The sequence below is a fragment of the Seriola lalandi genome, unplaced genomic scaffold, assembly GCF_002814215.2.
Source record: "Seriola lalandi dorsalis isolate HSWRI2012SDOR001 ecotype SW California unplaced genomic scaffold, Sedor1 jcf7180002054682, whole genome shotgun sequence".
Classification (NCBI taxonomy): Eukaryota; Metazoa; Chordata; class Actinopteri; order Carangiformes; family Carangidae; genus Seriola; species Seriola lalandi.
The window spans coordinates 1,775,455-1,789,191 of NW_019525235.1; the positions used below are offsets into that span (position 1 = coordinate 1,775,455).

The following is a 13,737-nucleotide window of genomic DNA, read 5'->3' on the forward strand; positions in this document are numbered from 1 at the left end:
TAAATTGTGTTCAAAGAACCAAATTAGCTGGATGAGAATAAACAGGATTATTTCAGCCAGTTAGCCTGAATTAGTTAAGCCACATTTGAAGAACAGGGCCCGTGACATGATTTGGAGGAAATAGTGTTATGTTATGACCTACATCTTTGCTTGAGACTGTTGCTCTCACAAATGTTCTCCCTCTACAAGTTAGAGGGCACATTCAAGTGAGGGGCAAAAATAAAACTTTATTTTTCCCAGGCAGGATTTTAACAGAGAACGTCAGCAGTGAACAGTGAAAAAGGTGCTGTCAAATCTTGTCCTATGAAATGCCACTCAGTGGGTGGGTCAGAGACCTAAAATGTAGTTTAAAATCAGAGCAACCATAAAAATATATTAATTTCTCTCCTTTGTCACCTTTTGAATATAAATATATATTTAAATGTAATAAAGCAGAGCATGCATCAACCATTTGTAACAGAGTGCCTTAAATAAAGTATAGATACAACAGTAACTAGGGAACATCAATTAACTAAGTTTGACATGATATATTGGCAGTAAATAAAAAGGATTAAAAACATTTCAGACAGCATGTGGAAAAAATGCTGAAGATCAAGCTGCTTGACACAGAAATACAGCAAAAATGTAACAGGCAGCATAGTTTCAAAAAGGCACTTTCCTGATGCAAAGATCTAAAGTCTCCAGTCGCGTCACCCAGAACATAAACATAAGAGTGGCTGCAGTTCTGAACATTCTTCATCGTTCTCCCCCTCCACATCTTAAAGTGTGAGCAGGGTCACTCTGGAACAGCGGCAGCTGCGATCTCCACTTTGCCATGCATGTCCTGGTCGATCCTGCAGACAGATTCAATAGTCATCAGATGTCTGCGTCAATGTGATGGCATTATATCTAACAAGGCTGGGATATGTAATAACAGGCCACTACACTGCCCATAAACACACTTCTCATATATTCGCATCCTGAAATGTGATTATGAGCTTTACACCATGACAAAGGAAATTCTTTGTGAGAGAATATTTCTATAAATAAAATGCATGATTTTTTTTGATTTACCAGAATTATTTTCCTGATACAAATTAAATAAATAAGTCTATTTGTATTTTCCACCCCTAACAACTTCCCCAATTTATTATGCATGCTCTTTTTTATTGAACATACAATATCTAGGCCAGTGGTTTCCAACCTTTTCCATTTGAAAATCTCAAAAATGTTGGTAGCCCACATCCGACCCCATGACAATACAGAGGAAAAATACTACGTTCTCCGAGCACTTCTTATTTTAGTGATAGCCATTGAACATTCAGGACTTTCTTTTTTGTTTAATAGATAAACAAAAAGATAAATCATTTGTCAGTTCACCACCCGTCTCTTGACTCTCTTTGCTTTTAACTCTTCCTGTTGCTAACCAGCTATAAATTTTGATTCGCCATGGATGTAATCTTATAACGCAAAGTAACAATAGCAAAAGTATAAAATTTGGTCGAACGGTGACAACATAGAAGTTCCTGTCATTGTCTTATCACAGTGATAGGCCTTAAAAAAACAATGAAGGGGTTTTTAAACATTTTTAAAGCTAATTTAATTTTAAAACATTCATAAACATTACTTATTTTTTATAATACTTTTTTTTTTTTTTTTTTAAACCAAAATTGTATTGTTTTGCAAAATGATTTTTCGGCCAACTTGCAATAGCTTTGCGGCCCATAGGTTGGGAACCACTGATCTAGGCAATATAAACCATCAATATCAGTTGTATTATTATGAGGTTCTTACTTCCCTTGAAACCTTGTAAGACAAATGCACTAATGTGAACTTAAATATGTACTGTAGAAAACCAAACTTCATGTCAGTGTACAGACTGCTTTCATTATCTGCAACACACTGCAAAAGTGGTAGATTTCATACTAATAATAATGGGATAATATACTGTAAAGTAAGCAAACCTGTTAACAATCTAATGCAATTGTTAGCCTGTAATAGATTTAAGCTCTCTGTCATTAAACTTTTCTGTGTTTTTGTTAATACTGACAGACATTGCTTGAACTCCATGGCAATGAGTAAGTTTTTAGTGCATTTGTCTTGCAAGTTTGTCAATCAACCTAGAAACTAAGAACAACTAATTAATTGGACGTTTTTTATACATTGAGAAAAACACACAATACCACATCTCTTCTTCAAAACCATGGGCCCTCTAAGATGGCATGGTTTTACACTTTTCTAATGTTCTTACATCCCACGACATATATGCAAATTAACAACCTCATCAACTGAACATTCACTACTTATCAGTAATGAGCAAAACATTCTTGTGTCCGTGAGCAAGGCTGACAAAGGTTTGTGGCAATTACCAAACATCAGCAGGGAGTGGGTATGCAGTGAGTCATGCAAAAAGCTGTGAGAGTGAACAAGCTGAGTTTTCAGTGAGGGCAAGTTACTGAGGGGGAACCATGTCGTTGAGGACATGGTTACAGTGCAACCACACACCACAGTGACTAAGACGAGCTACTTCCTTGTAATTCCACCCCATTCAGTTGTACAAACATGAACAAACTTACCCACCATCAAAAACATCAAATTCTAAACCTGGTTTTTAAAAAGACACATGCGAGTAAGTGTTACTTGATGCCCCTACTTTTACATCAGAAAGCAGTAATGCAATAAACTGACATCTTCACATGAATTCATAAATCTTTATGAGTCGGCATGACAGTGAATAAACAGCATCTTGCAAAAAAAACCCCAAAAAACTAAGCCTTATAAATGTACATGGTGTATTTTAAGCCACATACAGATAGCTGAAATTGAATGAGTTGGCTTTGAGCTGAACTTCACAGAACTGGCTTGGAAATGGGATTTATTTAGTTAAACAATGACCAAGCCACCTATTTTTGGAAATCAATCAAACAGCTACTCAGTCTGCTTATTAGGAATGTCCTAAATCTACTAAGAGGAAAATGTGGGGCATTGAGGAGGAAAGTGGATTTTGGCCAGAATGTATCATCCAATACAAAAACACCAAGCAGAATGAGGTGTATTGGTGCATTTCTAAAAGCCAACGGATAATTTTGTTGTTAGTTTTGTGAAATGCAAATGAAAAAAAAAAATGCTGAGATTGATCCTAGGTGAAAGTGCATATACCTTTTACGGTTTTTCCTATTTTTTTCGTCGTCAAACCTTAAGAGGAGGGTAGGGAAATTGAGTTAAGGAAAGGAGACATACACAGCCAACAGCAACCAAACAACCAAAGAAGCAAAAACATTTTATAAGATGAGTATTGTGCCGAGGTCTTTTCAACTGCCACAAGAATACAAGATCCGCCTCGGGTTAAGCCACATCAAGGAAGAATACAGCATGAGTAATTTCTCAGCATGAGCTCAATACTAATGCACATCAGGAAAGGTTAACACTTGAAACTAATGTATTCTTTAACAGCAGTTTAGAGGACAAATACATCTTGATGCAGTAATAGTGACACTTAAAGAGAACCTGGAAAGTGCATACCGCCCACCAAGGCTAAACTGTGCTCCAAATGTATTATTTTACAAAAGGAAATGTTTAGATATTTGTAGTTGGCACCTGGATCTCTTCTCTATCATCATGGTGTGAGTATGACAATAACGCTTATAGGCATTGGGCAGACAGCATCCATGATTTTGGAAAATACTTAATTCAAACGAAGACGAATTGTGCAAAATCTCAAATGAGCCAGACTCATAAGACAGTCTGGCCACACAGGAAAAGCAGAGTGTTGCTGTAGCACCACCTATTGGCAAAAGGCAATTCAATTTTGCAAGATCAGTCAGAGTTGATAGTGTAAGGGCACAAAATGATTAAGCCACATAGGCAGCCGCGCCTACTAGAATCTGGGACCCACTTAAAGGTAAAACTGCAAGGCAGGTCTAACGAATTTTGGTTTCAGCTATGTATTGAACCAAGTCCTGTGAGGACATGATGAAATCTGCTGAAGAGGAGGTTAGAAGGCAGCCTATACTTATGTGGTCACGGTTCCTTTATTTACTAATTCACTTAAGCAGCCATGTATACTTTCTCTGCCCGATGGTTTATAGTTGTAAAATATAGAAAAAAAAACAACTCATGCTACAGTTCTACCAGGGACAGAGACCCCTCATCTGGGAACCACCACGATTTTTCAAAACAATATGTCTATCACCCATATAATTAACTGGCATACAGTATACATACATTTTAACTGCCATATGTATCAAGTCTTGTGAAACTGAGCTTGAAAAGTGCTGAAGATGTGGTTGAGTTAAATACACTTACTGTTTGATACAATCTGGTATGGACACATACTCCATTGGAACGAGCTCTGCAAGGTCTGCCAAGCTGTACACATACTTGATTTTCTGGCTAAATTTGGAGCTGTGAAGAGAAGAATAAAATGTCAGACTCTCAAGGTTACCCTAGACAATCCTTATTTTATCATTATAGTGACCTGAAACATTATGTTACCTTATGAAAGGTTTTGTGAGTGCCAGCAGGGTGCGAATAAACCAAGAGGGATGAACAATTATCAAAGACTTCAAGTTCTTCCTTAACCTATAAAAAAAAAGAGTGAGATGAGCCGTTAAAAATTTAAATCAAACCATGAATATAATGATGCCGTTTCTACTTGTTTTGAGTGTTGTGACCATGAAACTCACCTCCTATCGATCTGCTGATAACACTTTCTGAGCCAGCCGACAGTCGGCATTTTTTTCCTAGACGTTGCCCCATTCAAATACACTATCATATAGTTCTCAGCAACCAAAAGCTCCAGTGTGCCGATGACATACCTGTGAAAGGAAAACCCCATTAGTGATGGCTCTAAAATGTTCACTCACAAGGCCGAAAGAATTCAAAGAAACACTCACTTGAATAAATTGTCCATGATGTATCTGTAATTTGGTTGATTGCTCTCAGGCATAAAGCACACAGCAAACACAATTATGGCATTCAAGCCATCTCCATAGTAACCTGCAGTGAAAAATCAGTCATCAAAAATTGATGTTCCAGTTTCAAAACACTTTTTCATCATCAAAACTGTTCATAACACTTTTTTACTTCTTATTTTGAATACACACACTTATCAAAAACACAAATGTAATACACTTAAATATACTACATAAATACTACTTAAAATGACTGGATTTATGTGACTGTGCCATAATACATGTAATGCCACCGACCTCCATGGCTGATAACCCTCTTGTAAGGTTCAATGGCCTTCATGTCCACTCTGTGTTCCTGGTCTCCGATACGAAACACCCTCCAGCGTCGACCCTCCTCCCTCTCCTCCACGGCTGAGTACTCCTGAACTGACTCCACACCTTTCTGTAGTAGTTCTGTGGTTTTCGGCTTAGGGAGGTCGTCTAAAGGAGAAGAGGCATTTTAAACCCACAGCTTGGATATTGTAGCTATTGATTCTGAGGGTTGCCTAGTTGTATCAAATTAGCTCCATTTTGATCAAATACTTGTTGTAATTTTCAGATCAGTCAATAATTCATTATTTACCTTTTCAATCACATGCATTTTAATCAGTGGGCAGTAACATTACATTTATTTATTTTGTGCATTTATCTCCTGTATTTGGATGGCATGCTTCTCTCCAATCAACACCAACAATCACACCTCGACTTCCATGTGTCCCGTTCTCTTAGGTCAGCATTTTCCTGGGAAAAATCTAAAATTTAATGGGAGACACCCTGCAATTATACTGTGCTGCATAAGCCTGTCATGTCAGGGTATAATAAAAAATAAATCTTTCAATTCACAGTGATGCACCACTGGTGAGACAATGAGGAATTCTGAGCATCTGTTGTTTTTTGATGTACAGCTGCATGATGCGCACAAGGTCTGCTCATCATAAAGACATGAAGCACAGTGTTCAAATGATCATGTACGTAAAGCATGCAACAGGCAGAACTGAAAAGGGAATTATGAAACAAAATCACAACAACGAGGATCGTTCTCTGAGTGGCCAATTTCCTACATATACTGAATCAAACACATTGATCTGCGTTTCTTGTTTGGAGCACTGTGTGATCCACATACAGTGGGGTCCCAAAGTCTGAGACCACTTTCCCATTCGAGTGAATCATGTATGTAAAGCATACACTCATGTGTCATGTATCTAAAGCAACCCATTCAAGTGAATGGGAAAGTGGTCTCAGACTGTTGGACATTGAGGTTGAAAATAACCAAGATGTTTATTGTTTATGAAATTGTGCACCAAATGAATCATTTAAAATTATAAATGCAATATGTGCAATTATGGGCTAAATTAATAAGGGATATATTTTTATCACACTATGATGTATTTATCTATGGTGCAATTTCTTGTGATGTGTGACATCTTGTAAAATGTTACACAATGAATGACTAATCATAAAACAGTACACATGTAGCTAATGTTAAAATGGCTCCTATTTGATAACTGCACCATTAGAGTACTTATTAAACCACTTCTTAACCAAGTTCATATTGATTTTTTTCTCAAATGCAGGAAAATGTCAGGGAAAGGAAAAATATCATGCACAAAAATGTTGACTGAAAATGAAAAGGTATGAAACATGAAACATCCCATGATTTGTCTGAACGAAATAATCTGGACAAAATAGGTTGATTGACTCATGGCTGGCAGAAAAAAAAAAAACATGGGCTGTCCAGGAAACCTTACCACAGGGAAGAGAGAAACCTGTTGCTGGCCTGCAGCCTGTTTCCAGGCAGAGAATGGAAACAATTCTTCCAAGTGAAAAAGAGGAAGGCAGCAGTGTGGAAACACAAAAACAACAAAGCATATTTTAACTACACTTTAGGCAGTCAGCCTTAGCTTGTAAAATCAAGGATAGAAAATGCCAATGGAACCAGGACATAAAAGACTGGTTTGATAACACACTTGCTTTTGTGTTGCAAGCCAATGAATAAACTCAAGAAGGGTAAATCTTTTCAGAAATAAATTACATCACCATAAACTGGTATTTGAAAGTATCTTTCCTTCTCCCACCTCATCAAGTCAACTTTACTGTTTGGACTTCAGTATCAACAAAAAAATCTGGAACAAATAGGGTTTAAATATATTCTAGGATGTAAACTGTTATCATCATCACCGGATGATATAAGGTCCTTACCTTCCCATTCAAACTCATTGCTGTTGTCTGAGGGTGTATCAATGTCATCGAGGTCCAGCTCTGTACTATCATCCAGCTCATCAGAGAGAAGAGAACCTTCACTGCGGTCAAGTGTCAGACTGATGTCCGGAGCTGCAAGCTTTTTCTTTGCCTTCTTGCCATGGTCCATTATATAGCCTAGGGTAGATACCAAGACATTAGTAGTCATACTGTTTGTTATAGAGGTTCAGTTTCTTTCAATCTATTATAAAAAAATACTCACATGCAAATGAAGAAATCTTTTCCCATTGCATCTCTAATTTAAGAGACTGGTGACAAAATCCAGAGTGCTTGCGAGGCTTCAATAGTCTGGGTTACACAAACCAAGTGCTATCTTCCAGTGCTAGTCTTTACTACGTAATTCCCTTTTTGTGTTACTCTCCCCGCACTCGAGCTAAGCAAAGAAAACACTGTCCAAGCAGATTTTGTATTAAAATACTGTGTTGGAACATACTCTTTTGAACTGGGTAACTGGTCAGACTGCTGAAGCCTAAGATTAGTTTTGGCTGAACTTTCAAATGCATTTTTTGCACAAGCAAGATCAAACAAGAATCGACAGGAATGATTACAGCAACCAGTTGCTCTCCCAACGGACATGTGGGGCATGTGAGTTTGTAGATAGACTCGAAAAAATGTCCTTTAATATTGCCCTGTGTCACAGCAGTAATGCACCATATACTATTCTGTTTTCATTACCGGGGTCTCTGTCTTCAGAGGTCCCAGCAAAAAGCTCATCTTCAAGCTCCTCCTCCTCTGGTAGGGGCCTAATGATCAAACATGAGGTGATCAAGTCTTCAGTAGGTGTATAGTTTGTGACTTTCAAAACACAAGCATGTGATAGAATGCTTTTAACCATGATCCATAGATAATTTACAACATTACATGTATAAACACAATACCGTGGAAAGTCCTCATCCTGCCACTCTTCCTTAAGTTCAACTCCTTCCATTCTTAGGCGGGCTTCTGTTGTGGCGACTGACTCTTGGCGCTCCAGGCTGGGAAAGAAAACACAAAAAAGGTTATGCCATCTTTTATGTTTAATGATCTGTAATTGCTAAAAGACTCTCTTGTACTACAAATGTATTAAGGAACCAGAGCAGGGCGAGCAAAGATTATCCGTGACAAACAAAATCCAAACACATACAATTGGTTATCTGTCAACACTTGCTTGTGACTTGTACAATCCTCAAAGGATTATGGGGAAAACGTTCAAATTGTATTGATCTACCAAGAGTCAAGGGCAATCTTTGTTCTTAGGTTAATACCTCAGATACTAAAACCTTTATGTAGTTCTTGGATATGGACATGAACAGTGATGGAATATTAAAACATAACAGACACATTTTTACTCGATTGAATCAAGCAGCAATAAAAGCATGATAGTAAACTCTGCAAATAAGGGTCTTTGTGTTGTAAATATGGTAGATTCTGTTAAGAAAATGCTAAACAATACTGAAGAAAGATACATAGGAGATTTTCTAAAGAAGGGGTTAATTTGGTTTTAGTGAGTTTTCCAAAACAACTCAGTTTATCAGTGTCTCAATGTATCATTATATGCTCTGCTGATGTCTATGGTTCATAATACCTTTCCTCTGGTAGGCAAACAAATTTATAATTGTTCATATAAACTGGCTCAGTGACAACTTTGTCAGTAACACCCAAAATCAATTTGCATCACTTTACATAAGATTTTGGTCACAATGAGCACGACATGACAGATGACCATGTCCCCTGTCAAGCACATTTTGCAACATTTAAGCACAATCTTTGGTTTAAAAATGTTTGAAAAATTGTTTTTTGGTCTCACAGCTAGAAATATTGTCTGAAGTATAATTCTATCTGAATTCTGTCTGAAGTGTAATTCTGAACACAAACCCAATATTTGGGAGAAAGTGTCTTTGGCTATATTATAAACTTCCAATACTTTCTGTAAAATAAAGGGAAGTAACCACTTTTCATTTTGCTGTGGTCAGTCCTACTCTTACTTACCACCTCATTAAGCGAGGGAAAACCCTTGTTTGTCTATATACTAAGTAGTATGTTGTTCTTTACCATCACAGTAGTCCTCACAGGTGATATGGGCTTATTACCTTTTCTAAACAAGCCACATACTTTAACATGAGAAGAAAACAACCATGAAACCTTCATTGCACCAGCTACTGGACAGATGATTTGTGTTGCAGTGCTAATCACAAACAATACATAGCTGATGCATGTTTCATGCTGCATGAGTGTGTCCTCGAGACTTTAGGCTTGCAGCTGGCCACATAATCAGATCACTGGCTTCTTGAAAAGCTTACAAGCTTGTGTTAAGGGCTTAGTTTATAAACCAAAAGGCTACTTACTAATGCTGATCATGGTATCTATATCTTTGCTGTACAGAGCTCCCTTTGCTGCATTAATCACATGCACGACTGTATTTGTGCTCCCAGACACACAAACATTCTGGGCATTTGGTACTCAACATTTCATAATGTATCAGTTTAGCTGTTTGCTTATGTATAGCACTAATCCCCACATTACATTTCAAATCCAACTGAGAGAGGTATGAGTGCCACAGGAATGTGGTTTCCTGAAAAGGAATTCTTGCAGTCAAAGTGCACTTGGGACGAGGCTGCATGTAAGTGGAATCAGCCACATTAGGGAGTTCAATGGAATAGAAAAAAATAAATGACAGTTTTAAAACTATAATGACAATGCACTTAATGATGAACTGAATGAAGAAGCACATCAATGGTGGATGGTTTGGAAACATTGATTGTGATTATGTTGACACTTCTTGGTTAAAGCTTCCATCAACACAGTTCGCATGTGACAATATTTTATGCTAACTTCTTTAAAGAGATGTCAAGACAACTGCAAATCTGTGTATAGATTTTGATTACAGCTCAAGATCACAAGATCAGTCTGTACTGCTGTCCAGGTGTTACCCTTCTCATATACTTACTTCAATTCTAACTTTGCACCTGTAAGGATGTGCACATACTTGTATGTATAGGATCCACTCTTTTTGGCACATAGTCATCTTCTTTATAAGTTTGTCAAAGGTCCACCAGGTGCTGCTCTGTGTATGTGAGGTTGCAGAGCTGTGCACAGATGTTACTTACTATAACCTACAGACACTTGAGATATTGACAGTCACACTTGTACAATATCATGCAGTCCATTAACTAGACCTACAACATAATACATTTCTGAAGCTTAATTTCCTTTTATTTGTTTAGATTGTACCAGAGAAGTCTGACTTTACTCAGTGGTCATTTTTGATGTACAAACCTACAGTTCTGTTGTATTAGATTGCATTATAATGTAACATAATCTTATTAGCTTGTGTCCACAGATGGACAAAATAACATGAGACTCAGCCTATTCCTATTAGTGTATCGACCCTGTCTATAATGTTCAGGAAATAAATGTCATACCAGCCTAGGTCTAGCTTGCTGCTTTACTTGCTTTTCTAACCAGTCTACAAATGGGGGAATGCCACAGGGTTTGCAAAACGACATGTCCTCGAATTTTAGTCAAATAAAGCAAATATTAACAATTAGCACTGGGATTAGCAATAACGCTAGAGGATCGCTGGCCTGCCTAAGAACTTTCAAATGAAGTACAGTAGTATAGCCAGTCATTTGGATCAGGTGCTGGAGTTTGCGAGAACAGCATTCTTGTAATGAAGAGATGAAACCAGAAGCTAGCTAAAATTCTCGCCAGCACGTAGGCTAAACATTCAAATGTACACATACAGACCTTCCAGTGGGTCCAGATGGTGAGCGTGGCTGGGGAAGGTTCACTGGGGTAGAGCTCCTTGCTCCCGGCTGTTTCTGCTCATTGTCTGGAGTTGTCCTTTCCTGTGGCGTACCTCTTGTTTTGGTTAGACTTTCTCGAAGTGCCTCTTCGCCATTTCCAACCATAGGAGCTGTGCTATTTTGTAATTCCTCCAATTCTTCCTCGTCACCTTCTCCAGACACCCCAGAAGATGAGGGACTGGAAGTCTGTCCGTTCCCCAGCTCCTCATGAGTCTTCCTGGGTGTGACAAAATCTGGGCTGCTATTGTTCAAATTCATATCACTTACACCCTTCAACACCGCTTCACTCTCAATCACATCCGATGCCATATGTTTGTCTTGTCGCCAAAGCGGATCAGAGTGAAGAGTCCGCTCTGTGAAACGTCTGAAAAGGCCGTTTGCAAGTTATCTAAATTAGTCAGATGGCTAAATCTAACTTATTCAACTCCTTTAAGAGTTTGTGGCTAGCGTGTTAGCTCTTTCCCGCTGTACAGCTAGCCGGGAGGACTGTTGTTGACAGTTAGCTACGCCAACTAACAGCATACCTTATTAACCAAATAGTGTTAAATGTCACACAGGGTGCACAGATAGTCACCTTTTCTAAATGCGTCACGGTGTGAACTCGGGAGCCCCAAAACTGCGCTAGCTTTGCATAAGCAGCGGTGATCCGACTTATCGGTTTCCTTCCTTCCTTCCTCCAAGTCAGACTGGTCTCCTGCGAACGTTAACACACGTTGGTCACGGTAGCTAATGGGCTACAGTTAGCTAATTTAGCCACAGAAAAAGAGGCTAATGTTGTCCACTTGACGCCGGCTGTTATCCATAAAATCAAGACAAGGCAGTTGTCACCTACGACAGAAGGTTAGGACAACCGTTCAATGGATCCATGTACAGTACTAATTGAGTATCCGCTGATTGAAATAGCCAGGGTCTTCCAGCAACAATCTTCGCAATGTAAAGACAGAACTCTGTTGTTTGCTAACGACGCTAGCTAACTGAAGCATTCTGTAATTACGTTTCCAGCTAGAGGTAACCAGCCTTCTATGGAGTTGCCAGTTGTGTCTCCCTCAGGTTCGTATCTGAACTTTCTACTGCAAACTCTCAATCACAAAGCCCACGAAAGCACACACAATTACTCTAATACTCTTAATAATAACGTTTTTCACTGCATCATTTTACAATGTTAGAATATTCCAAAGATATCACGTATTTTCAGTATCTCAAGTTAAAACGTTCAAAACAAAGTTGATAAAGTAAAATTTTCCCCAGCTGTATTTCAAAATATGTCACATAACTACATTTAGAGGCTATGCTATAGATTAACAGATAATATGTGAGTTTAATCTTTAGTGTTGGGAAGTAGTGAAGTACATGTAATTAAACATTTTGCAGTAGCTTGTTGTTAGTTCAACTACGTTCATATGTCTATAGTGATTCAAATAGTTAATTACTTTTTTTTGTTGCCATTTTTGCATGTTAACTACTGAAACTATAAGCGCTTTTGGTCATGAAAAGAGAGGAATAATTTGTTTTTTTTATTTTGCCATTGCTTCTCCACTGTATTGAATCCCCTTTGACCATCCCTGCCTCATTTTTCTTTCGTCTTGACTACTGTGAAGGATACCCATGATTGTGCTTTTTCTAAGTAGCTTTAGTTAACTAAACTATATTTCTTCCTGGCGTAGTTTGCTGTGTTTCAACTTATTCCAGTGTGAAGTAAGTGGTAGCTTGCAAAGTTATGCTTTCAAAGTAGCTTCCTCAACACTGCTAATAGTTCTGACTGCTCTATGAGCAAACCTGGCACCCCTGCCAGTCTTGGTCCTACCGTGAACTGTGGAAGCATCACTGCCTCAGCAAGGTTTCACTGCCCTCTGCTGACAATGGAAGTGATCATTTTTAAAAGACTGAGACTATCAAAACACTCCCAACACGTTTTACTTTATTTCAATTGTTGATGTTTTGAAGTGTTGGGTTGGCTTTCCATCTCTCTAAAAGTTAAATTTCCATTATTAATCTGCAAAATAGTGACTGCAGCTTTGTGATTCCATATAATAAGCAGGGATAGCTATGGTATTAATTATACTTATTGTGAGTTGTAGTAATAGGTCTGTTCCTGTGGTGGATGTTGTGTTGGGTTCACAGTGGAAAGTACATTTCCTGAAGTAATGTAGCCATACTCAAAAAAGCACAAAAAATTGCTTTCAGTTTTTATGAAGGCTACTTATTTGAATATTATAATTTTGTGCTAATTTGTACTTGTTGTTAACTTCATTTCAGAATTTTACTCATACTTTCACATTTTACTTTGCTAACTGTAACTGTTATTAGTTAAACAACCCAACAGAATAAAGTTGTGAAAATTAACCTTACCTTGACTAGTAACAACATTAACATGCTGCTTACATTTGACTAATCAGTAATAATAATCCAACTATATAAAATATATTATAGGGTCCATTCTGCATAACAAATAGTAATAGTAATGTTGCTAATACTTCTATAATTTTACTGAAGTAAAATTTAAAAGCAGGACTTTTACTTGTAGCAGAGTTTTTACATTATAGTATTTGCTACTTGTAATTAAGTAAAAGATCTGAGTACTTCTGCCAATGGAGGTCTATAAGTATTGCCCATTACGATTGCAAATGTGTAAGCATCAAAATGAGAGCAGAACTCCACAGTGTAGCCTAGTGCATGTGTGAGACCAGGGCTAGTAGTACTCTCAGTGTATTTTGGCAGTGCACATATAGGTTGGAGTTATAAATCTGTGATTAACTGTTTCT

General features: G+C 37.8%; 1 protein-coding gene across 3 annotated transcripts; it reads right to left on the reverse strand.

Annotated features, from left to right (window-relative positions):
* Window positions 1–207: 207 nt before the first annotated feature.
* bnip2 (BCL2 interacting protein 2) lies at window positions 208–11,977 on the reverse strand. 3 transcript variants are annotated; one of them, XM_023422435.2, is made up of 11 exons: window positions 10,917–11,977; window positions 8,069–8,164; window positions 7,866–7,933; window positions 7,131–7,307; window positions 5,190–5,372; window positions 4,875–4,977; window positions 4,665–4,796; window positions 4,474–4,560; window positions 4,285–4,383; window positions 3,139–3,174; window positions 208–833 (listed from the first exon to the last, which is right to left on the reverse strand). In XM_023422435.2, the coding sequence occupies exons 1-11, from the start codon at window positions 11,282–11,284 to the stop codon at window positions 776–778; spliced, it is 1,407 nt and encodes a 468-aa protein (XP_023278203.1). In that variant the 5' UTR covers window positions 11,285–11,977; the 3' UTR covers window positions 208–775. The 3 variants fall into 3 exon arrangements, with proteins under 3 accessions (XP_023278203.1, XP_023278204.1, XP_087034442.1); XM_087178316.1 differs by lacking the exon at window positions 208–833 and adding an exon at window positions 840–2,583; XM_023422436.2 differs by lacking the exon at window positions 3,139–3,174 and having other exon boundaries at window positions 10,917–11,976.
* Window positions 11,978–13,737: the final 1,760 nt, after the last annotated feature.

Excerpts from the sequence above, each read along its gene's own strand:
- bnip2 (XM_023422435.2), bottom strand. The coding sequence starts at position 11,284 with ATGGCATCGGATGTGATTGAGAGTGAAGCGGTGTTGAAGGGTGTAAGT. Across the intron at positions 4,561-4,664 it reads TATCAGCAGATCGATAGGAG|GTTAAGGAAGAACTTGAAGT; the intron begins GTGAGTTTCATG and ends TTTTTTTTATAG. Across the intron at positions 3,175-4,284 it reads ATACCAGATTGTATCAAACA|GTTTGACGACGAAAAAAATA; the intron begins GTAAGTGTATTT and ends CCTCCTCTTAAG.